Source organism: Gadus macrocephalus, chromosome 3 (genome assembly GCF_031168955.1).
Source record: "Gadus macrocephalus chromosome 3, ASM3116895v1".
In the NCBI taxonomy this organism is placed as follows: domain Eukaryota; kingdom Metazoa; phylum Chordata; class Actinopteri; order Gadiformes; family Gadidae; genus Gadus; species Gadus macrocephalus.
The window spans coordinates 19587680-19612233 of record NC_082384.1 but is presented as its reverse complement, the minus strand read 5'-3'; the positions used below and the strand labels follow the sequence as shown (position 1 = coordinate 19612233).

Here is a 24554-nt window from a genome sequence, read left to right as displayed (position 1 = left end):
CGTGTACTAGCATGCCCTGGAGTCACATGTTAAACTTTTTTAACTTTGCCAGGTAAATAACACACAATAAACACACCCAACGTTATCTCTTCTTTTTTTTTCCAGAGCAAAGCAGTCACTACAAGGTGCAACAGGATTGTGAAAAACTGCCTTTATTAAAATGATTTACTGCCAATGTTTATGCACAGTATAAAATGAAAGTCACATCGATGGAATACTCCACAAAACGTTTCAAGTACAATCAAAATGTCCTAAAATCAGTAAACGGATCCTTCAGAAGATGCATCAATTTCCATAAAAACAATTATTTTTCTTGTGTGAAAAAACCCCCAGATTTACATACATCCTTTTCCGCTAGTGCTGCATGTAAGGCTAGGTCAAATCGATCAAGTTCTCAAGTCCCTTATGACGACAGATTAGCACATAAGGAAAAACCATACAAAGACAAAGTGAGCACCAAACCAGCTAAACCGCAATTGAGGAAATAAAAGAGGCCACTGAGCATAGGTCACATGACGCAGTGAGATCCCGCTGTCTAGAAGAGCAGAGACAATAGTATTGCACATTCAGACATCCCTCCAATCTTTCATAACGTGAAGACGGACATCCCAGTAGTACAAACCAATCACATGTCAGTGATTGTGTCTTTTGGCCTATTTCTTATCCCTTACGTTGTAAAATAACAGAACCGTAGGCTATGTATTCATGAAGTATAAACAGCAGGACTTTTACAGAAAATATAAATGATTGCAGATATTGATATTTAGCCCTCCTTTTGCTGTATTCAAAGTCAGCAGAAGCATTGGTGGCATGACCTTTGGAATAAAGCCACCGACGGGAGTCAACGCAGGCCAGCGGTTCTGTTGTGTGTCTGTTAAACTGTACCTTTATACATGTGATCATGAACACGAAAAAATAACCGGCATAAAATTGTATTCGATAAAATGATTGTGGGGCCCGCTCAGTGATGCAACAGTACACAGATGTAGGCCAGAGGATGGCATGACAGAGTGAAAACCAAAGGCTCTTCTCGGCCACCAGTTTGTTTCGTGATGCGTGTCACCGTGGGGACGTCTATGTGCAGACCCTCCTCTTGTCCTCAAACAGCTTACGGACCGTATACACCTGTCAAGGCAGTCATGATAAAATAATCACGCAATGTATCAGCATGAAAGGTCGCACGGTTAAAATAGGTTAAAAAAAAAAACAATACTGAAGATCAAATGTTCAAAGTCAACTTTATTGTCAATTACAAAATATGTTACCGACAAATAGATAAAAACAAATACATAAATAAATTCTTAATGGTGCATCATAAAGCTAATCGAACTTCTGTCTTTGGAGTCGGTGAACTGGGGTTAGCGCTGAGACAGCGGCGTGCTCGGCCGTTCGCTCTGGACATTACCTGTGTGAAGGCCACGCAGAGCATCACCAGCAGGCTGGCGGCGGACCAGAACGAGACCCTCCACAGGTTGTTCTCCAGGAGGTTCCTGTCCCGGGCCTCAAAGGCCCGCAGTGCCGTCTGCATCTGCCGGCTGCGCTCCAGGCGGCGGTGCACCGAGTCCATGGACTCCTGGGGGGGGTAGTCTGGCTGTTAGAGTGCTCCACTACCAGCCCAGATTCTAGGTTATAGGAAACGTGTAGTCCACAGTTTTATCTGGTGGGCCTCCTTGGGTGCCATGCCATGGCTCTTCACAGGGTTAGTAAACCCCAAATCACTTTATTCAGTTGAAAATGTTTTTTTTTTAAATATTTTTCACTAAAATGATTAGCATTGTAAAACGGGGAACATTTCCTGTAATATACAATAGGTCTGTTACAATAATCTGGCAAAGAAAACGTTAGCTTTTTTTTTTAATGTTTTCTATTGCCTGCGGGAGAGAGTTTTCTACTCAAAAGGTGGAAATTATCCAGCTAAAACCGTGGTTTACTTACCCACTAATGAAATGCACCCTAACAGGTGTCATCGTAGGACAAACGTGTCAATCACTACACAAATGACGGGTCTGATAAAATGCTTTATTCTTTGTACCAGGGCATGGGTAGAAGACTCATCTTCACTAGTTTACTAGTCACTATCGGTGCGCAGTACACAAGAGTAGGTGACCCATGATTAGTGACGCCTATTTCAATAGGGTCACTAATAGTCCCATTGGATGAAACCTGCTACTAAACAAAAGTGAGTGTGAGAGGGAAGATATGTGGGAAGTGAGCTATTTGAGGGCAACGGCCTAGCATGCATAGAATAGCCTAACAATATAAATGAGGTCAGGTTGTGCCCAGGGGTAATATTGTAGCCGGCCTACTGATTCTTACCCGGATGTCTTCCAGTTTGTACTCCAGTAAGCTGCCGTCTGGTTCCACTAGCCCCCCCAACTCCTCGTCCATCGCAGTATCTCCTCCTTGACCCTCGATTATAACCTCAAAGAACACAATTTTCTCCGAGAAGCGACTAAAACTGTTGTCAAAGCAGATTTGGTAGTCTCCAGCCTCCGTTGGCTCCACCCTAGAACAACAAGGAGTCAAATTGAATCACATCCACGTCTCTGGACGAAAGTCTTTAGATTTGTGATTTTTGAACAATAAGTGAAGTTAGTCAGAGGTACAACGGACATGTGGACTCCGTCAGAACGTCGGAACTCAGAGATAAGCTGGAAGCCTTGGGGGGAGAGAATGGTGAAGTCTACATCCATACCTGCTCCAGAGATCACCTGGGTGACACAGGAACAGAAAAATGCAACATGCTGATTCGCGATAATGACACATGTAAACAAACAACTCATAAGTAATTATGTAAGAGATAAGGGTGCAACATGATATAAACCAAGCCCTCGTTTATTTCCATAGCGGAAGTTCACAGAGAACAGAGTCGGCTATACCTTCCCACTAAATAAACAGTATGGTAATAATGATGCATGTACTGAGCTGCCCGAGTTAAAGTTTAACAGGAAGACTAACATGAATGTTAATTACAGAGACTATAAAAACAATGTTACAAAAAAGCATCACTCGTTACTAATCACTCGTTATTAAGTAATCTCGTAATCGCTCACCCTACGATTATTTCGATTTCAGAGGGGAAAGCCTTTATTTTTCAGCAGCTGAAGTCAGCAGAATAAACAGATGTATTAAAGTGGATTGATGGATGGATGGGATACGAACTGTCTTGTAGCTGCAAGGCAAAAGAACGGTCGACCACGTATTGCCCTGAAATAGCGATACATGTTCATCATCGCATGAGACCCACGTCCAGCCCCAAAGCAGCGTCCAGCCCCGGACCCGCGTCCAGCCCCAGACCCGCGTCCAGCACCAAGGCACATCACCACACGTACCTGAAACTCGACCTCCATCGTCCCATTATTCTTAGCGGTTTGGAAAAAACACTCAGTGGTTCCGGCTTGCAAGAGGAAGGTGAATTCGATGTCTTGGGTCTGTCCGAAAGAACACACCATTCCAAACCAGGAATGTAACAAAATAGAAAGGAAAATACAGCATTTTCCACCCCCCCTTTTTCCAAAACATAGATCCATGGCGTAAATGAGAATAAATAACGTTAACTAGTCTACAACCAACGACCAACCGATTCCATCTCTCGTCTCTTCCGCATCAGAACTTTCGGCGACTGTGATAGGTTCGTTCCCTCATTCTCATAAACCAATCGGAAGCCGAAGAGTATCCAATCTTCTTCACGACGCTTCCAATAACAACCTGTCCTCTGCGCTGTGGCTTCAGATCAGATGATGTGTCCACGGCACACGCTCTATCTTGTAATGGGGTATCCCGTTCTGGTTTACAGTGCAATTAACTCAAACGTCAATATAATGTGATATATTTGTTAAGGCATCGTCTGGTTTGATTATCATTCGATTTTTTGATTAATTCTTCAAGTAGAGTTACTGTGTGTGTGTGTGTGTGTGTGTGTGTGTGTGTGTGTGTGTGTGTGTGTGTGTGTGTGTGTGTGTGTGTGTGTGTGCGTGCGTGTGTGCGCGTCCTGAATCTGACGGATGAGCCTGGGCATAACCAGCAGGTTGCTAAAACAGCTTGTTACCTTTAACGCCAGCTAATAAAAAATGCTTCCTTTATATTCTCTGCTCTCATGTCATCACCTCTAGTGGTGCAGGGACCAGTCCATCAATCGAACAAGCCTTCCTGACTAGCTTGTTCGCCTGCTGCTTGTCCTCTGTGATGAGGCCGCTCCCCCAGCCAACAGTCAGCAGCATAGCATAAAACCCTTAGACAAACAGAGACCGCTCATTCAATCAGGCAGTGGATTAGCCTGGCTATTGCCAGACCAAGCTCAATTGTAGATTTTGTGTTGGTCTGGGGAGGCTGCTGATATTTTCTTCAGCAAAAGAGGCCTGATCAACAGGCGTATTTCAAATGACTGTACGCAATTGGCTCATTGCTGTCGCTTCCCCGTCGTCATTGTGTTAAACCAGACAATAGCGCGCCACGGGGAAAAGCCAGCTTGGTAATTGGCTCCCGTACAAAGCGAATCGGAAGCAGGAAGAAATGTATTGCGCATCTCCAGACCCTGCTGCATGGCGAATACAAATCGCCGGCAGAACGGGCTGGGGGTACCCAGTCTAGCAGTGGATAGGATCTTGGACAAAATTAGCTTATTTTCTCTGCAGTCTTTGCAAACAGTCTCTGCAAAGATACAGTGTTGTGGTCTGTTATCTCCTCCCTGTGTTATCATGTGCCGCTTCTGGCTGGGCCAGTCCTAAAATAAGGATCAATGATGGCCCCTTCTTCCTAACATCAACAATTTATTTGGTCTTGATTAGTGATCAGATGGTGGGATGGAGTTGTTTCAGCAGAAGTGAGGGGATAAGGAATACTATCCAGAACCAAGTGTAGTGTTTCTATCCAGTGTAGGACCTAGTCCAAGGATTGGAGAGATACATAAGGCTGCACTTTATGAGCAAGCCGATTCCTTGGCACAGGTCTGTGCTCTACCTCTACACATTTTCTAGTTTAGAAAATATGCAAATAGTTATAACATAACAAAATCAACTAGCGGGAACGAAAAATAGAGAGCCAGACAGGAAGTGTCAGCAAATGGATGAAAGCGATGTAAGGGAGGGCCTTATTTAGACCCACGTACGGTGAGAAACAGGGTTGAAGTTTGTTGCATTTCCTCCTTGCATGAGCTTGCATTCGTGAGTGAGATATGTGTAAACAGGAACCTGACAACCGCTCGCAGGACACATCGGACGGCAACATCTTACGAGGTTATTCATAAGTGAAGCCACAAGAAGGCCAGGGGAGGCACCAGATCTCTTTTTGTTTTCATCGTCATTCAAAATACGAAGAAGACCAAGGAAGTGCTGATTGATCAAATGGAGGTGCAGAGGGAAATTTGAGGAATATTCAAATAAAAGGTAATGCCTCTACTGACTTAAATTCCAGACCACTTCAAGATTGTGTTTGAGTTGTATGAAACCTTTTTGAATGAGTTGCAAAACAACTTCCATGTCAGCACTGAATGTGTTGGGAAATGGTAATGTTCCAAGAAGTTATGATGCTGTATCAAGCTGGTGAAAGAAGTTTCAAACCACCGACTTGCCAGCTGCAGCCATCCCATTTGTTGCAACATTTTAACCACAAATCTAAATGTTTCGCTGGACAGACATGCAGTTGACTTCGTGGGCGGAGGGGCACTACTCATCATTCTGACGTCCTCATTTCTATTACAGTAAAACACTGCCGCCTCATCACTGTACCACAGCTCATCAGAGGCACAGTGGAAGAGAAGGTGTTCAGAGAGACAGAGGGCACTGGGGATCAGGAGGCATGTCATTGGGTGGCCCGGACACTCTTCCCCAGCTCTTTGTGGTGGACAGCCAGGCTCCATATGCTCACCTGCCCACTACCAGGCGCAGGAGGAAACCCAGCACCATCCAAACACTTCTGCTCCTTCTCGGGGTCCTCGCTTTGTCAGGAGTTTTGGTTGAGGGAGTCTTCATCTACTACCTGTACAGAAAAACCCAGGTTGGCATTGGTGTGTGTGTGTGTGTGTGTGTGTGTGTGTGTGTGTGTGTGTGTGTGTGTGTGTGTGTGTGTGTGTGTGTGTGTGTGTGTGTGTGTGTGTGTGTGTGTGTGTGTGTGTGTGCGTGTGCGTGTGTGAGTGTGTGGGGGAACTCTGGAGGTTGCGGGAGTTGCATGGGTTTATAATGTGACGCAACTTGGAAACTGCTGACATTGAATTGAATTCCTCTTCTACTGAATTCCCCAAACTTGCTCTATGCGTCATACTATCTTACATTTACCTTACATAGCTTTTAAACATGTTTTACTCTTTTATATTAATTAATTTATCTATATTTATCTTTCTTTATTTTTTCTGACCTTTCCTTTCCTTTACTATATGGCAAGGGCAAGTGTATTGCTAGTGTAAGAAGAGTTACCGGTAATATTGTGATGTTGATGCCTGTACATTAATTGGCGTTTAATGTATACACTTATTGTATGTTGCACGTCCCACAATGCTAGTACTTAGCAATGTGAAGCATCTTATCCTAACTTTCTTTGTTTTATGGGGAATGGGTTAACCTAAAAATTGTTAGTGCTTGGCACTTGATTCTATGAACATCCTTATTGTAATCTTTATTCTGACAGGTTGGTACCACCATGAGTCAAATTGGAGACAAAGGTACAGTCTAAGTCTATGGATGCTTTAACTAGTGTCTGTAGGATGACCTAGTAATTCATAAATCAGATATTTATTGATCATTGATTGATTATAAGATCTTGTTAACTTGTGATAACACAGATAACCTACCAATGGCCATGAGGGCGCATCCAAAGACTCAACAAAAGCCCTCTGCCCACCTCCTCGGTCAGAAGGAATACACACACACACACACACACACACACACACACACACACACACACACACACACACACACGCACACATACACATGCACACACACACACACACACACACACACACACACACACACACACACACACACACACACACACACACAGACCCGCACGCACATACAGAAGCACGCACACACACACAAACACACTCAAACCAACATACAACACACACACACACACACACACACACCAACATGCAACACACACACACACACACACACACTCACACAAATACACACACAACCACACACTCACACACTTACAGCACACACAAACATATGATACACACTCACACAAATTGTCTCTCTTTTTGTCTTAACATCAGGCTCCACCAGTCTTAAGGAAGGCATCATACATTGGAGTAATATTAATTCCACTGCCACCTTCACCTCCCAGATGGACTACAAAGATGGACACTTAATGGTCCCGAGGAGAGGATTCTATTACTTGTACACCAAAGTGTACCTGGACCTGTCAGAGGGATGCACATCCTTCCAGGTCATGAAGTTAATGAAGAACACAGTTGGATACCATAAACCAATAGAATTGTTGCATTCTAATAGGTGAGCCTACCTCTTTCTAGAATGACTTCAATGCTGCTTTCTTGTCTGAGACACTTCCTGCTTGTTTGTTAGTCATCGAATCCTTTCCTGCAAAGTTGTAAACTACAAGGTAAAATGGTTTTCAGCTCTATGTATGTATAATATAATACAAAATGTAATGTAGAGCGTTTAGATTCTTAAGTTACGTTTATCTGTGCATCAACATTTGTTCCGTAACAATAGGCCTTTCACTCACTGGTCAGAAGAACTTCATTTTCTACCCCAGAGACATGTAATATTAGATGATATTGGACAAAATGTCACAAAAAGAAACCCTGTTAAACTGTTTATTACATATTCCATGCAATGGTGACTGCGTTTTTTTAATCTTTAGTTTATTATGGTATACAAATCACAATTACCGAAAAATACTTAAACATATTGAGGCCTCGCTCTTATGAATGCTAAAAATACAAAATATGTATTTTCCTTCTAATAAATAGTTGACAAAGGTCAATGCTTGACATTTTTATACACCATTTAATAGCTCGTTCCAACATGTTTTTAGTGTTGATACAAGGAACAGAAAAATCCCCAAAAAATAAGAAGCTTAATCCCTTCCTTTCCAGTAAGAGTATTTACTTTCCAGTGCGTGTGTTTGTGTCTGTGATGCATTAATGTGTGTGTACGTGTGCATGTGTTTGTGGCTGCCAGCTAACTCTGATTCGGCAGGATGTGGGTCATGCACGTATCCTGCTACATCATCTTCTGCTTCTTTCCCACCGATGGCAGGTTCAGCTGCCCTATTGATGGGAGATCCACTGATAAGGAAATCTTTCTGAGCGGTATCTTCAATCTGGCGTCTAAGGATGAGGTTTATGTAACTCTTGAGAATAAGGCCATGAAACTGTTCAAGAATGAGAATTATATGGGAGCCTTTATGTTACACGAATAATCTCTGCCTAACCTTTTGAACCATACATGAAAAAGATGCCCTGATTGTTCAGAGATGAGTAACGGGAAATATGGAATATACCTGTTCTGATATAGAGGCAGGTACAGTCATCCAGTACCTTAAATTTCACCCAATACTGGCTGACAGGTCTATGATTACTGTGATAATTATTATTATGATGATGGTTACTATTAGTATTATTATATTATTATTATTATTATTATTATTATTATTATTGTTATTATACTGGATATTTTGTGCTTGATAATATAGTCAAATGCTGCCTTTAAGTGTTCATATTGTTAAACATTTGCTGCTATGCAGGTTTAGGATCATGTTGTAGGATATGTTTTGTTGTATCTAAATTACTTGACGAAAGTATTTTAAATAAATAAAAAATAAATAATGTGATACAACCTTGAACTTGTATGTGCTATTATAAATACACTTTTTATTTATCACACACAAGGGAGAAGCATAAGGCAGTTAAATACACACTCATGCACGCGCACACCCGTAGTTGTTAATGTGCAACCCCCCTCAATTCACTTCCTCTACGGTAACTGAATATAGGAACGGAGCAGATTAGGATACACACCCTCAACCAGCTTTCAACAGGCATGTGTAGTCGGATGAACACAAATAACCCTAACAGTGTATTGCACTCACACGCACACACACGCGGGCACACACACACACACACACACACACACACACACACACACACACACACACACAAACACACAAACACACACACACACACACACACACACACACACACACACACACACACACACACACACACACTTAGAATAAATACAAACTTTTCACAAATTGTATTTTTGTAGCCCTTAATCACAGTTACAGTCAGTTAAACTAACAGTATGCCTAATGATGTAAACAAATAGGCTATTCTTATAAACACAGCTTAATCAGCTTTGTAAGCATCATTATTTTCTAGGATATTGAAATACTTCTTCGATCAGCATCAAAGGGCTATCTACCATATCGGTGTAACCAAGGGCGTAACTTTGATTTGAGAAGTAGGGGGGACACAATAATCTGGGTGGTCTGGGGGTATTCCCCCAGAATTTTATTTTTAGATTTGAGTACCATTTCCTGCATTTCTACATACATTTAGGAACTACGGTAACCAATACAAAATCCGGTAAATAATTAAGTTGGTCATGCTAAATTCTGCCAGAATAAATATTCATTATCAAAATGAATCACACTTTTAATATAAAGAACACACTGCCACCTGGGCATTGAAACAAATACATTTCCTGTGTTCATGTTCCAAATAAACACATAAGAGAGATGGATTTCCAAAATTTTGAATACTTTTTTCCAGGAGTCATGGCTTTAATAACAAAAAGCTTCCTTTCTTGTTTGGGGAAGATAAAAGTGTAAATGTCTGCTCCTGCCACAATGACGAAGAGAAGAAGAAAAATAGAGAGAGAGAGAGAGAGAGAGAGAGAGAGAGTGAGAGAGACAGACAAACAGAGAGAGACATTGGGGGAGAGACAGAGGCACACACACACACACACACACACACACACACACACACACACACACACACACACACACACACACACACACACACACACACACACACACACACACACACACACACACACACACACACAAACGGGGGACACAAACGGGATTTTGAAAAGAGGAGGGGAGATGTTCCCCCCGTCCCCAGTGGAAATTACCCCACGGTGTAACGACACAGATAGGTCGGATAGTCTGGTAGCTAAACCACAATGATGATCGTAGCAAACAGGATGTGGTTTAAGCAGGAAACATTCACACCTTTTATTTTCAGATTTCCAACCATTTCATATTTGTACAGAACAAATGTAGGCCAATTTCCATTCCAAATATGGAATACCGTACGTTGATACCTCAACGTACCAGTTTGTCCATAGGACGTAACTTCTCTCAGAACAAAAGCAACACATTGCTTTAGATTGTCCCCTAAATAGATCAATATTAAATATTTGTAACATAAACTTAAATGGATCATTAATGCACACGCCCTCAGTCTAAGCTCAACAATGAATTAGTACAAATTAAAAACAGAAATATTAGGTCACAACCCAACAAACAATTGCAGTGCACTACACGTCAACACTAATGTAGTGTTATCTAGATCCAAAAACATTTCTTATACGAAATAGCTTGATAAACACACGCAATGCCCGCATGCATATAGGAATACATACATTTTATAAATTACATCAATAAATAGCAAACTAATGAACAAACTATTGAACCAACATCAAGTGCAAATAGGCCTACGATAGGCCTACTCTGTAGCATTATCTTTTTCTTTTTATAAAACTTGTTGGATTGATGGCCACTGTCCCGATACTAACAGCTTATTAGGGCCTTTCTTTCAGTGTTCTGGTTCAAATCGTCCGGGGGCTGTGACCTCTTGCACCGTTATAATACCACCAAAAAGTAAATCCTCAACTGGCCTTGACCGTCCTCCTTGAGTGGAGCACCCAGTCCACTGGTGGGTCAAGGGTCACTCAGTCCAATGGCGGTTCACTCAGTCCACTGGTGGGTCACCCTAACCCACTAGGTAGATCCCCTGTTCGGAAGCGGCCACGTCGATCGTCCATTTGTTCAGCTGCTGCTGGGCAGTCATCTGAGTGACCAACCGCATCTCTTTGTCCATCCTGGTCACCTGCCAGCACTTCCGGTAGACGGGGGTCGTTTCCTTCCACTCAGGCAGCTCGAAGTTGCACGTGAGGCGTGAGTCACGTGAGTCACGTGAGTCACCGATGCTCACGGTGAACCGACCGGCGTCGCAGACGGGCGTTGTCGAGCAGTTGAGCTTGAGCTCGATGTAGATGAAGTACTGGCCGTCCCGCGTCGTCCTGATAGAGTGGTGGTCTGGGTTGAAGTCGAAGAGGCTTCCCACGGAGTTCCCCGCTCCGCGGCTTACAGCCGTCCACCGCATGGTGCCGTTCTCCAGGTTGCCTGTAATGTGGAAAGATTGGAAGATCGTGGTTAGTCATATTCAATTGTTACGTTAATTAATAAGTTAGTTGGAAGCTTTTATTGATCAACGAATTTAAACATGGGTAAATATAATTAAATCAACAAATGACAAAATTAATGATGTTATTGTATGCATACAATATTATTGTATGCATTCATATGGCATATGTGTATATGAATAGTACATAAAAGGTAAATAAAAGATTATGCATTGGAAATAATTAACTTTCATCAAGAAAGACATAAAGCATCCAGTCCCGTGCGATAAGAAATATAGAGAGATGGAGCAAATGTGGAGACTTACGTAAGTGTGGTTTCAGGTAGGCAACGTTCTGCATCTGTTGTCAGGATAGAATAATAACAACACAGAATTAGAAAACGAGTTCATAATGTCAACAACATACGAGGGGAGAAGGGGGTCGAGTGTAATCCTGCATGTGGAGAACCGACCTTGTCCCCGACATCAGAGGCGTAGGGCTGAGGGCTGGACGCTGTCTCAGCCTTCGTCCCAAAGAAGAGTCCCACCGTCAGCACCCCGACTGCCGCGAACAGCAACACAATGGAAACAACCAGAAACGCGTCCAGGCACCTCACACGTGAACTTCCACTCTTTTTGAGACTTTCGACATCCATGATAATTTTTTAGTTTTCTTTTTTCTTCTTTTACGTGCACGGCAAATAGTCCAGTGAGCGTAGACCTCTACTCAGCCAGAAGAAACCCAAAGCCTGTGAGGATATCTTCAGCTGCACTTCAGATGATAGAATTGTTGTCTCCTCCGGACTGTAAGCTTCTGTTCTCGGTTAGCCAGGTGCAGCAGGCTGACTTTTATGCGAGGACGGAGGAAAAAGGAGGAAGTCACGGGTTTCCCTCTCGTCGCCTCCGCTCCGCGCTCATGTGATGAGAGACGAGAGAAGGCTTTCCGTTACTCTCTCCCTGCAGTGGCGCAACCGTGAGGATGTAGAGCCGTGCGGTGGAAAACGAAAGCAGATATGTTGAGGATGGAATATGCATATATTAGTGCTGTCAAACGATTACAATATCGCGAATAATTGCATTAATGTCATATCCCTTGATTTCGTGGTGCCAGCCTTTTAGTGAGATCAGAGAGCGTTGAGAAGGACAGTAATAAAATATATTTGGTAAGATGGATATAAGAGAGACCCGCAGTGAATTTAACCCGGTCCACTTGACATCGGGTGCATGACAGTGGTAGGCCTACCGTAAAACTTCAATAGCCCAGGGTTTTATTTGTTTCAATCAATGAACTTTCGAACAAAACTGATTGCTCAGCAAAGATGGGAAATACCATAACTTTTATTATTTAAACCAGTATGAATTTTCCTACTGTACGTAGGCCTATACACATTACCAGGCTATCAATAACGCCTACACACACACACACACACACACACACACACACACACACACACACACACACACACACACACACACACACACACACACACACACACACACACACACACACACACACACACACACACACACACACACACACACACACACACACACACTAACGGGGGACACAAACGGGATTTTGAAAAGAGGAGGGGTGATGTTCCCCCCTGTCCCCAGTGGAAATTAGGCCTACCCCACGGGTGTAACGACACAGATAGGTCGGATAGTCTGGTAGCTAAACCACAATGATGATCGTAGCAAACAGGATGTGGTTTAAGCAGGAAACATTCACACCTTTTATTTTCAGATTTCCAACCATTTCATTTGTTGGCCACATCACACGTCAACTGCATATTTGTACAGAACAAATGTAGGCCAATTTCCATTCCAAATATGGAATACCGTACGTTGATACCTCAACGTACCAGTTTGTCCATAGGACGTAACTTCTCTCAGAACAAAAGCAACACATTGCTTTAGATTGTCCCCTAAATAGATCAATATTAAATATTTGTAACATAAACTTAAATGGATCATTAATGCACACGCCCTCAGTCTAAGCTCAACAATGAATTAGTACAAATTAAAAACAGAAATATTAGGTCACAACCCAACAAACAATTGCAGTGCACTACACGTCAACACTAATGTAGTGTTATCTAGATCCAAAAACATTTCTTATACGAAATAGCTTGATAAACACACGCAATGCCCGCATGCATATAGGAATACATACATTTTATAAATTACATCAATAAATAGCAAACTAATGAACAAACTATTGAACCAACATCAAGTGCAAATAGGCCTACGATAGGCCTACTCTGTAGCATTATCTTTTTCTTTTTATAAAACTTGTTGGATTGATGGCCACTGTCCCGATACTAACAGCTTATTAGGGCCTTTCTTTCAGTGTTCTGGTTCAAATCGTCCGGGGGCTGTGACCTCTTGCACCGTTATAATACCACCAAAAAGTAAATCCTCAACTGGCCTTGACCGTCCTCCTTGAGTGGAGCACCCAGTCCACTGGTGGGTCAAGGGTCACTCAGTCCAATGGCGGTTCACTCAGTCCACTGGTGGGTCACCCTAACCCACTAGGTAGATCCCCTGTTCGGAAGCGGCCACGTCGATCCTCCATTTGTTCAGCTGCTGCTGGGCAGTCATCTGAGTGACCAACCGCGTCCCGTTGTCCATCCTGGTCACCTGCCAGCACTTCCGGTAGACGGGGGTCGTTTCCTTCCACTCAGGCAGCTCGAAGTTGCACGTGAGGCGGTCACCGATGCTCACGGTGAACCGACCGGCGTCGCACTCCTGCGTTGAGCAGGTGAGCTTGAGCTCGATGTAGATGAAGTAGTGGCCGTCCCGCGTCGTCCTGATAGAGTGGTGGTCTGGGTTGAAGTCGAAGAGGCTTCCCACGGAGGTCCCCGCTCCGCGGCTTGCAGCCGTCCACCGCATGGTGCCGTTCTTCAGGTCGGCTGTAATGTGGAAAGATCGGAAGATCGTGGTTAGTCATTATTGTTACGTTAATTAATCAGTTAGTTGGAAGCCTTTATTGATCAACGAATTTAAACATGGGTAAATATAATTAAATAAACAAATGACAAAATTAATGATGTTATTGTAGGCTATGCATACAATATTATTGTATGCATTCATATGGCATATGTGTATATGAATAGTACATAAAAGGTAAATAAAAGATGATGTATTGGAAATAATTAACTTTCATCAAGAAAGACAAAGCATCCAGTCCCGTGCGATAAGAAATATAGAGAGATCAGTGGCGTCTTTGCATTAGGGGCCAGTGGGGCACGGCCCCACCAGAGAACGCTGCCGTGCAGGGCACGATTATACTTTTCATTTTTTTTTCCAAAATGTCATTGAGCATAAGTTAATAATACATTAATTGTTAATAATTAATTACATGTCCGCAGTTTTAATTTGATGAACGCAATTGTTGTAGTGTAGTAGTTGTGTGTGAAATAGTTCGTTGCTCCGTCTCGTCATTTCCGCTCGGTGGGGCACAGCCGAGATGGCCCCGTCTGCTGCAGTGTAGAAAACTGGTGCTGTTGCGCGAGCAAGCGCGTGCGCAGCGCCCGCTTCTGTTTCGGCGGTGGGGCCAGAAGTTTAGTGCCCCAAGGCTCTTCTCATTGGCTGATTTGTAGAAAGGGCGGGGTTTACGGCGGGAGCCGATCAGATCTTGCTAGCTGGCTAACGTAGTTACTGTTACAGTAAATAACAACAAATGGACGTTTCATTCATTAAATGATGAATCGTGTTGAGTATCTGTCATGTGAGATTTAGCACTTGAACAGAAGTTGGAGATAAAACGTTTGGGACCACATCGCCGGACGGATTTAATCATTATTCAAGAGGGAAAGGACAAGAATAGATCGTTCAACCAGGAGTTGTTCAAGCGGAAAAAAATGCTTGTGTTTCACCTCAGCCACACAAAGGAGACCAGACAGCACTGTCCTTAAAGCACAGGTAATTACCATCTTAGCCAAACTTACTTAAATTTTCACCCAGGATTATCCAGGTCTGAATAGGCAACCACTCTATCAGGCTAGATTCATTGTTAATTGTACAGTATGGTGGCCTGCAAACTTAATGCAACTTAAACCATACTTCTTCTTTTTTTGGTATATTGTGAGTGGTGGCTTTGTATATTGATTGCTGTGTAAAGGGTGTGCGCCGTTGTGTTTTTATTGTTGCCACGTTGTTGTTTTCTTGAGTTTTGATATTGTGAGATCTTGAACGCTGCCATTTGGTGGTGCTATTGCTATAATAGCCTAATATATGTTGTCAGATTCGCGTTTGAGTGATGGCATTATTCAGCTGCAATTTTGGTCCCCTCTGTCACTTGCTACTGTTTTTTTTGTGATGGTAGTAATATGTGGTATTTCTGGATTGCGTTATAATATTTTCCTGCATGGGCCCCACCAGAGTTTCCAAACCAAAATCGCCACTGAGAGAGATGGAGCAAATGTGGAGACTTACGTGAGTCTGGTTGCAGGTAGGCAACGTTCTGTATCTGTAGTCAGGATAGAACAATAACAACACAGAATTAGAAAACGAGTTCATAATGTAAACAACATACGAGGGGAGAAGGGGGTCGAGTGTAATCGTGCATGTGGAATAAGAGAACCGACCTTGTCCCCGACATCAGAGGCGTAGGGCTGAGGGCTGGACGCTGTCTCAGCCTTCGTCCCAAAGAAGAGTCCCACCGTCAGCACCCCGACTGCCGCGAACAGCAACACAATGGAAACAACCAGAAACGCGTCCAGGCACCTCACACGTGAACTTCCACTCTTTTTGAGACTTTCGACATCCATGATAATTTTTTAGTTTTCTTTTTTCTTCTTTTACGTGCACGGCAAAATAGTCCAGTGATCGTAGACCTCTACTCAGCCAGAAGAAACCCAAAGCCTGTGAGGATATCTTCAGCTGCACTTCAGATGATAGAATTGTTGTCTCCTCCGGACTGTAAGCTTCTGTTCTCGGTTAGCCAGGTGCAGCATGCTGACTTGTATGCGAGGACGGAGGAAAAAGGAGGAAGTCACGGGTTTCCCTCTCGTCGCCTCCGCTCCGCGCTCATGTGATGAGAGACGAGAGAAGGCTTTCCGTACTCTCTCCCTGCAGTGGCGCAACCGTGATGATGTAGAGCAGTGCGGTGGAAAACGAAAGCAGATATGTTGAGGATGGAATATCCATAGGCCTATAGGCTATTAGTGCTGTCAAACGATTAAAATATCGCGAATAATTGCATTAATGTCATAGTTAACTCGCGATTAATCGTGATTGATCGCAATTCTTTTTCTAAATATCCCTTGATTTCGTGTTGCTAGCCTTTTAGTGAGATCAGAGAGCGTTGAGAAGGACAGTCAGTGGTGTAGTCCAGGGTACCCACTTATTTTTCAGTCAGCATTGCGTATACCCACTTCTAAATGCGCACCATTCAGTAGTATCTGCAAGCGAAATCGCGCACTTTTCCCCGGTGAAGCCATGACCCACGCTACTCTGCCACTTATTGGCTAATACACGCTGCCTTTACAGATTAGATTGGTTAACTGTAGGCATGACGACGAATGAGCCAATCGGAGGGAGAGAAAAGCGGGTCATGCCGAAGTAAATATCGCGAAAGACACATTTACTTTTACAAGTTTACTTTAAATGATCTTCTATAATAATCCGGTAAAATGAAGCGAGCTATCCAAACAAAAATTTCATTTGACAATTTCAAACGTCCTCGCGAATCAATATCAGCCAGCAGCTCAGCAGTTAATGTTAGCGATCGTACACCGGTACAGTAACCGTCGACGCCCGCTCTGCCCCCCGCCCCCGTCGGAGAGGAGGCTGTTTGAGACCTGGTTGAAGAGCCATCGGGCTGCCTCTTCTGTGCGTTCTAGACAGTGCAGTGTGAAAATTCCTGCAGAAAGCAAGTCTGTCTGGAATATACTGTAGTATGATCATGGTTAGAAACCCAGTACTGGGCTCAGAGAGCATATCACAGTTGATGTGTTGTAAATGCATTTATATTTTTTCTTCGTAAACTAAATATTGTTGTTTTGTTACATATTGTTTTGTTGAATAATTTGAATGATGATGTTCAATCATCATATGATATTTATATATATATTGATATTATACATATCTAACGAGATGATTGTTGTGGAAGAGAAATAATCTAATGTTTAATCTAAGGTGAAATATGAATAAGGATGCATTGTCAAAAGTAGTATGTTATTTAAATAAGTGTTCAAAAAATTACTGAAACACCATAATAAAGCTTTTTTTTTTTTTATGTTTGCCTCATCTATATTTTACATTCATGCTGGCTGCCTGTGTGACCAGTAATACCTACAAACTGCTCCTGATCAGTCATGTTAATTTCATAATAGTGGCACACTCTGGCCCATGCTATGTGTTTTGAATCAGCTGTTCAAAGACACCGTTTACAAAATAAATTACTGATTTGCCATGTGAGAGATAAGTGTCATTCCAGGAATAAGGAATAGTTGTCTCTCACTAGTCTGTGGGCCAGTATTTGTTTAGTCATTTCATAATCCTTCCTCCCTGAGATCAAGCAGCAGAAATTATGTGCCAATGTAAGTAAACTAAAAAGAGTAGTCCAAATATCACTGTTTCTAAAAAAGGGTGTTTTTCTGGGCTGCGTTAAAAAAAGGGCAAACATTTAGAGTATACCCACTTCTCCAGGGACCACTACACCACTGAGGACAGTAATAAAATATGTTTGGTAAGATGGATATAAGAGAGACCCGCAGTGAATTCAACCCGGTCCACTTGACATCGGGTAGGTGCATGAGGTAGGTGTAGGCCTACCGTAAAACTTCAATAGCCCAGGCTTTTATTTGTTTCAATCAATGAACTTTCGAACAAAACTGATTGCTCAGCAAAGATGGGAAATACAATTTTTAATATTTAAACCATATTCCTACTGTAGCCTACGTAGGCCTATACACATTACCAGGCTATCAATAACGCCTACACACACACACACACACACACACACACACACACACACACACACACACAAATGGTGGCGGAGTGGTAATCGGGAGAATTCCCGGTGGGCCGTTAACGTTTCGGGGCTGTCGGGCTGATGACTGCGGAATAACACTATTGCATTTATTTTAAGTTCCTTGCAGCGCCGTCCGGCAGCCTGAGCTGTGCGCCCGCAACCTCTCACTCACTCAACAGCCGCAAACTCACCAACTGTCAACGTCGTAACCAAGTCGATTTTGTCTAGAGGGGAGTAACTGAGCGGCCCCTCCCGAAGTGGTACAGCCCAGGTGGGCCTTGACCTGCGATTGGTCAGAAAGACGTAACACCTAATGACAACATTGAACTCTCGTGCCCGAAGCTCGCTGAACATACCCAGGCTTTCTTGGGAACACCTGAGGCCTGTTTCAGGTAGCTGGTTTTGAGGCAACCCCGAGTTTGTTCGCTCTGAGTTAATGGAAACTCTGGGTTTTCCGTTTCAGGTAGCAGGTTCAGCGCAACCGAGAGTTAGTTGCTGCGGCAACATACGCCGTGGGTCTAACCTGCTCGGGAGGTGGTTAGACCTACTCTGAGTTTGTTGTCTATAAGGCTGAAGGCAGCTCTCCGACAGAAGGAAGTGTTAGAAATGGCATGTCCTTTTCTACGAGAGCCTGCGGACGTAGAGGCTGCGATCCTCAGAAGGAATCTCCGTGAGGAACGATTATTAAGACGCCGGCTGGATATACTTTATTTTCCTGATAATATTCTTCACGAGCGCTATCGTTTTTCAGCGCAATCTATCATTTATTTAGACCACCTTCTCAGCTTTAAGTTTAAGTTTTTTTTTTTAACGCATTTGCAGAATGATCCGCCCCGTGCATCCCACCCGCGCTGTACTACAGTCACTTTAACGTTGTGGCTTTCCCATGATCAGAGTAGCTGACTAACCACGGACCTATAACTGCTGCAAGTCAAGAAACGCATATTAAGAATGCAGGGCAGAAAATACCCTGGTACTGCTTTTAACCAGATGCTTCTTCTCTACATGCACATGCTCAGCATAATCGTCTGCATTGTTCACTGAAATAAAACCCTTTGAGTAAACTGTTCAACAAAATAACTTGTCCAACCACAGCCCGTGTTCTAATAAAGACAATCTACTTTTTATGAGGATTTCTTTATTTCCTGAAAGCACAAAAAAAGTCATTCATATTGGGTATGTTTTTAGAGCAGGGAACAGTATCCCAGTTTGCACCTCACCCACCTTTAACTTATGTTCCAAAATGTGGATCTCCAAAGCATCCTTTTGCATCTTTTGCCTAAGGTGGTCCATTTCCAAGTCTGCTTTGTGTATATGCTTTTTTAGATAGATTTTATATAAGTCTTTGACTGGAAGCTATAGGAATGCAAAAGATGAGATTGGATTTCACAGTGCCTAGTAGAGCGTTTCATTATAATTCCAGGGAGAATCTTACAGAGGTAAGCTGTGATTTAGAAGTGGATGGCCTCTCATTGGATTCGATTTCATCCTGTTTGAGAGAAAGAAGATGTCAGTTTTAAATTGTACAACGCTATCATCAACTTTTAGAGGTTATTTTTAAAAGGCGTTAACCTCAATAGGCCTTTCCTCTTCCCTTTCGAATGCCGCAGACAATGTTTCTCCATCATCTTCCTGCAATGACATTAACGGTTGTGTTCAGCAATTACCAAGACATTATTAATAATCTGTGGAAGGTGAAGAATTGTTACAATTGCATGGAGGTTGGTGAGGAGCTCCCCCCAGGGATGCCCTCAGCCACAGGACCCATACTCTGTTGGCTGAGGGCCATCTCCTCAGCCTCTGTGAGGGCTGCAGAGGTGGACCCCCTCCAGTCTGCCGGGGCTCTGCTTTTTTTCGATTTGCTAACATGGAAGAAAATTACCCTAATATTCAGTAAGCGCTATTTTGAAGACACATATAGCTGTTAAATTAGGTAGAGCAGGAAAAACAGCACAATTTATTTGATTTCAATTAAACATTAGTTTACCTGTAACCATATTTTTGTACTTCATCTTCATTTGCTGCCAAGTCCTCTTGGGGCAACTCGGGTTGTTCCTGCGTAAATTGACACACACACACACACACACACACACACACACACACACACACACACACACACACACACACACACACACACACACACACACACACACACACACACACACACACACACACACACACACACACACAAATTACACATTGAATAAGTGGAAGATAGTAAACTTTCCTGTTATTTTTATTTTATTTTACTAATTTATTTTACTCACGCATTGACTTGTTCAGCTATTTCCTGCCGAGCTCTCTCTCACGCTCTCGCTGCCGCGGGAGCAGTTACCCATTTGTTAAAATGGGTAACTGCTCGGCATACGCGTTCATTAGAATTTCCAATTCCGTGGGGGAAAAGTAAGTGGATCTACGCTTTTGGTCCATGTTTGATCATGTTATCAGGGATCCATTGATGATGGCTCTTCATAGTCAACAGGCACGCCCTCAACCCAGAGAGAACATACTCAGAGTTGATTAACCCAACGCTGATCACCTGTTCTGAAACCGAAAACCCAGAGTTGCTTTTCAACCCTGAACTCTGAGTCAACCAACTCAGAGCGCAGGATTAAACTCAGAGTATGTTAAACCAGCTACCTGAAACAGGCCTCTGGCTCGACAGAGCCGCAACTCGCAATCAGAGTTAAATGGTACCACGAAGCTCACTTTAGATTCAATTAGTTGAACCAGGTTTTCCGCTTTAGGTTCAGTGCGCGTTCACGTGAAAGGGGCGTTTTTTGCGTCATTTTTCTCACCTTTACGATAAATCAAGCAGTCTATATGCGTATAAGTGAAAAGATTCTGCATATTGTCTGTAAAATAACTATGCCAAATGCAGAATTGTGCGCCATTAATCCAAATAGAATGATGATGATTTAAAAATGCATAAGCAACGTCCATCCTGCCTTATTCTATCATTTAGGGAATTCACTTTAAATACACCCTATTTAAGAAATGTATTGCATGTTTTCGACCGCTGAGAGGTAGCGGCTGTAGCGTAGTGGATTAGTATAAGACCCGAACGCCAGCGACCGGGGTTCAAATTCGCCGGTCTATCATCATGCATTTTACCCCCATAGATGTGGTGCCAGAACGGCCTTGAAAATATGGGTTCAAGTTCGAAATAAGCACAAAAATATAATTCCATAAGCTTTAGTGAATAAGTATTCCATATGCATGAGAATTAGGACTTTTTAACCTTCACATAAATTCGCGTCACTTGGGAGTAGAAAAAAGTTTTTCGGCCGCTCCGTTTTTCGGCCGCTCCGTATCCTTGCTTGCCCCAACAAGTTTGTGCGGCGTGCTTGTTGTTTTGTTTCCGGTGTAGCTAGATCCGTATGGTGTTATAGTTTTCTGACGTGACAAGTTGTTGCTAGACGCAGCAGGTGCAAAAACGAAAACGTTTGCCAAGCCAAAAGAGCGTTAATCGCGCGATAAAAAGATGAACGCCGTTAAAATTGGTTTGCGTTAACGCCGTTAGTAACGCATTAAACTGACAGCACTAATATATATATGTATATAGATAGACCTAGTCCTTTATATATGCTATAGGCCTACACACCAAATAACAAAATAAATATTATGGAGGGCTAGTTGGGAGTTTTTCTTTTTGCATGCACCTTGATGTAAACTTTGTTTAAACTTTGTTTGCACCAAAACATTTATTTGTTGGTATTTTAAGGCGCTTTATACATCAATCAACTTCAAAGTTTTACAGCATCACATGATCGAATGAATAATCCCATTTGTATGCAGCGGGCTAGCCTGCGTTGGAGGGTATTGGTGAAAGAAGACAGTGGAAAGTGTACTATTTACAAATAAACCGAGAACAGTTAGCCGGCTGGATTTTCTGTGGTCCTGTGACGTGTTGGCCAAAGGGAACTGTTTTTAGGGAAGTTAAAAGTTTCTCTCAGAGAACTAAATGACTACGCAATAGGTTGATCTCTGTCTCTCTCTCTTTATCACTCACTCTTTGTCTCTCTCAATCTCTCCCCCTCCCTATCCCTCACACTCTCTCTGCTTCCCCGTCACTCGTTCAACGTATTTTAAATACATAAATTACATCAGCTGTGGGAGATTGGAGATGTGTGTGTTTGTTTGTGTGTGTGTGTGTGTGTGTGTGTGTGTGTGTGTGTGTGTGTGTGTGTGTGTGTGTGTGTGTGTGTGTGTGTGTGTGTGTGTGTGTGTGTGTGTGTGTGTGTGTGTGTGTGTAAATTGATGCAACTATCTCACGGATGTTTTTTCCATTAGTCGTTAGAAACTGCCTCGATATCAGAAGAGAGGAAGTGGGCTGTCTCCGTGATTCCACGAAGAACTGCAGGGACTGTAACTAAAACGAAAACTCTTTGATTTCTCCTCTGGGGAAATTAATCGAAAGGAACCAGCGCCCCATGGTGCGTAACGGTCCCATAAAATGACGGGGGGAATCCCTTTCACCTCTAACTTTTACCTATTCAAGTTCCGCACTGTGATCGCCACACCCTCACGGCTTCCCCCAAATCCAAATCATTCAATAAAATCAATGTGTATCGAATATGAAGTTGAAAACGATTTAGATGATTAATCCAGTAAACAGTGAATACACTTCCAAACAATGCAGAACGCATTATCACTTGGCAAATGTCAACAGTGAAGCTGATCTTATGTGGAAAAATTCTGGAAATCGTAACCCCACGTCTCAGAGACGGGCTCTTGAACAGGCAAACAAAAACAACACGCTACAGAGACGGGCTCTGCTCCAGCTAACACTCCCCGTGCCCACTACCTCCGTCCGTTGACTGATCCCCATTGACTTTGAATGGGGACGGATGCGCAATGCATTGTGGATCCGTCCGTTCCGTTGGAGCCTTCGGCTCCGTCAGAAAGTTGAAAAATGTTCGCTTTCCAGTATCGTCAGAGCCCGAGTCGCGTCACAGTGCTTAAATTTGCATACGCGATCTGATTGGATGACGGATCCGTCGCTGCCGAAAAAGTTGAACATTTTTCAACTTTCTGACGGAGCCGAAGGCTCCAACGGAACGGACGGATCCACAATGCATTGCGCGTCCGTCCCCATTCAAAGTCAATGGGGATCACGCAACGGACGGAGGTAGTGGGCACGGGGCGTAACGCCCCGTGCCCACTACCTCCGTCAGTTGTCCGTTGCAGTGGGCACGAGGCGTCACGCCGGGTTCTTCCCGCTTCTTCCTGCTTGTTGCGATGCAAGATTACCCGCTTTCCCGCTTTCCAGTATCGTCAGAGCCCGAGTCGCGTCACAGTGCTTAAATTTGCATACGCGATCTGATTGGATGACGGAACCGTCGCTGCCGAAAAAGTTGAACATTTTTCAACTTTCTGACGGTGGCGAACGCTCCAAACGAACGGATGGATCCACAATGCATTGCGCGTCCGTCCCCATTCAAAGTCAATGGGCAACGGACAACTGACGGAGGTAGTGGGCACGGGGCGTTAGCCAGCGCTGTATGTGTCGCGCGCGTCGCGGCCGCCATCGTATTGCGGCGTTATGAGTCCTTCCGAGATGACGAGTTGGTGACGGATTACGTCATCCCCTCTCCAATTTCCGCTCGACAGGTGCCCAAATTTGTGTTTCATATCAGAAAGTAAAAAAGACTGCATCTCCGTGTTTGAAATATTTAGAGACACAGAGTCCAACAAAGACACGCAAAAAGAAAGAAAATCCAACAAAATGAGAGCCTTAAGAGAGGCTTTGACAACTTATCAGCACGCATGCAGGTCCTGTGTCCGCTGTTAGGACCCCCTCTTGCGGAGGTCCCGCGTTCAAGAAAGTTTTGCGCAACTACGTTTTCACGTCTCCGTCACACCGTGTCCCCACATCTCTTGGGGGGTGATGTAGGCTACTCTGCGATGCGAGTCGAGACGGATTGTGTGGAATGTGTGTATTGCAATTCAAACGCGTGACACATCTCTGCTGTCGCTGCTCATGGAGTATATTTGAGATGGCATCACGTTACCTCAGTGTTATTTCTTGCTTTTCCATTTTGGATTAAGTCCGCACCCATTCACTGTCTGGGGTAGACCAAAGGCGACAGTCGAAGTTTCTCGTGGCGGCGAATGCATTGAATAGGCCAAATCAAGTGAGTGTTTTAACAGCATCACCTCCCCTTCTGTACAGTGCACACTCACCGTCATCAT

At 43.4% G+C, this 24554-nt stretch overlaps 5 protein-coding genes across 7 annotated transcripts in view; 2 read left to right on the top strand and 3 right to left on the bottom strand.

Moving 5' to 3' along the window:
• Nucleotides 1-136: 136 nt before the first annotated feature.
• LOC132453523 (transmembrane emp24 domain-containing protein 1-like) lies at nt 137-3739 on the bottom strand. Its single transcript, XM_060046430.1, has 5 exons — nt 3333-3739; nt 2614-2711; nt 2317-2506; nt 1406-1573; nt 137-1125 (listed from the first exon to the last, which is right to left on the bottom strand). The coding sequence occupies exons 1-5, from the start codon at nt 3528-3530 to the stop codon at nt 1075-1077; spliced, it is 705 nt and encodes a 234-aa protein (XP_059902413.1). The 5' UTR covers nt 3531-3739; the 3' UTR covers nt 137-1074.
• Nucleotides 3740-5129: 1390 nt separating this feature from the next.
• LOC132453518 (tumor necrosis factor ligand superfamily member 14-like) lies at nt 5130-8808 on the top strand. 2 transcript variants are annotated; one of them, XM_060046420.1, is made up of 6 exons: nt 5130-5384; nt 5740-5994; nt 6622-6655; nt 6776-6841; nt 7214-7451; nt 8163-8808. In XM_060046420.1, exons 2-6 carry the CDS (start codon nt 5797-5799, stop codon nt 8383-8385), a joined length of 759 nt encoding a protein of 252 aa, XP_059902403.1. In that variant the 5' UTR covers nt 5130-5384; nt 5740-5796; the 3' UTR covers nt 8386-8808. The 2 variants fall into 2 exon arrangements, with proteins under 2 accessions (XP_059902403.1, XP_059902404.1); XM_060046421.1 differs by having other exon boundaries at nt 5135-5384; nt 8223-8808.
• A 2158-nt stretch (nt 8809-10966) lies between these two features.
• On the bottom strand, nt 10967-12264 carry LOC132453759 (uncharacterized). The gene is made up of 3 exons (XM_060046703.1): nt 11851-12264; nt 11705-11738; nt 10967-11379 (listed from the first exon to the last, which is right to left on the bottom strand). Exons 1-3 carry the CDS (start codon nt 12031-12033, stop codon nt 10967-10969), a joined length of 630 nt encoding a protein of 209 aa, XP_059902686.1. The 5' UTR covers nt 12034-12264.
• An 836-nt stretch (nt 12265-13100) lies between these two features.
• On the bottom strand, nt 13101-16360 carry LOC132453522 (uncharacterized). Its single transcript, XM_060046429.1, has 3 exons — nt 15970-16360; nt 15818-15851; nt 13101-14292 (listed from the first exon to the last, which is right to left on the bottom strand). The coding sequence occupies exons 1-3, from the start codon at nt 16150-16152 to the stop codon at nt 13904-13906; spliced, it is 606 nt and encodes a 201-aa protein (XP_059902412.1). The 5' UTR covers nt 16153-16360; the 3' UTR covers nt 13101-13903.
• Nucleotides 16361-24105: 7745 nt separating this feature from the next.
• The window catches only part of ppap2d (phosphatidic acid phosphatase type 2D), a 10110-nt gene continuing 9661 nt past the window's right edge, over nt 24106-24554 (top strand). Inside the window, exon 1 of one of the 2 annotated variants that reach the window (XM_060046413.1) lies at nt 24106-24496. Coding sequence is in view for 1 of the 2 variants with exons in the window: in XM_060046412.1 (XP_059902395.1) it covers nt 24553-24554 (2 nt within the window). In the remaining variant the exon portion in view is untranslated. The other variant, XM_060046412.1, reaches the window with a different exon arrangement.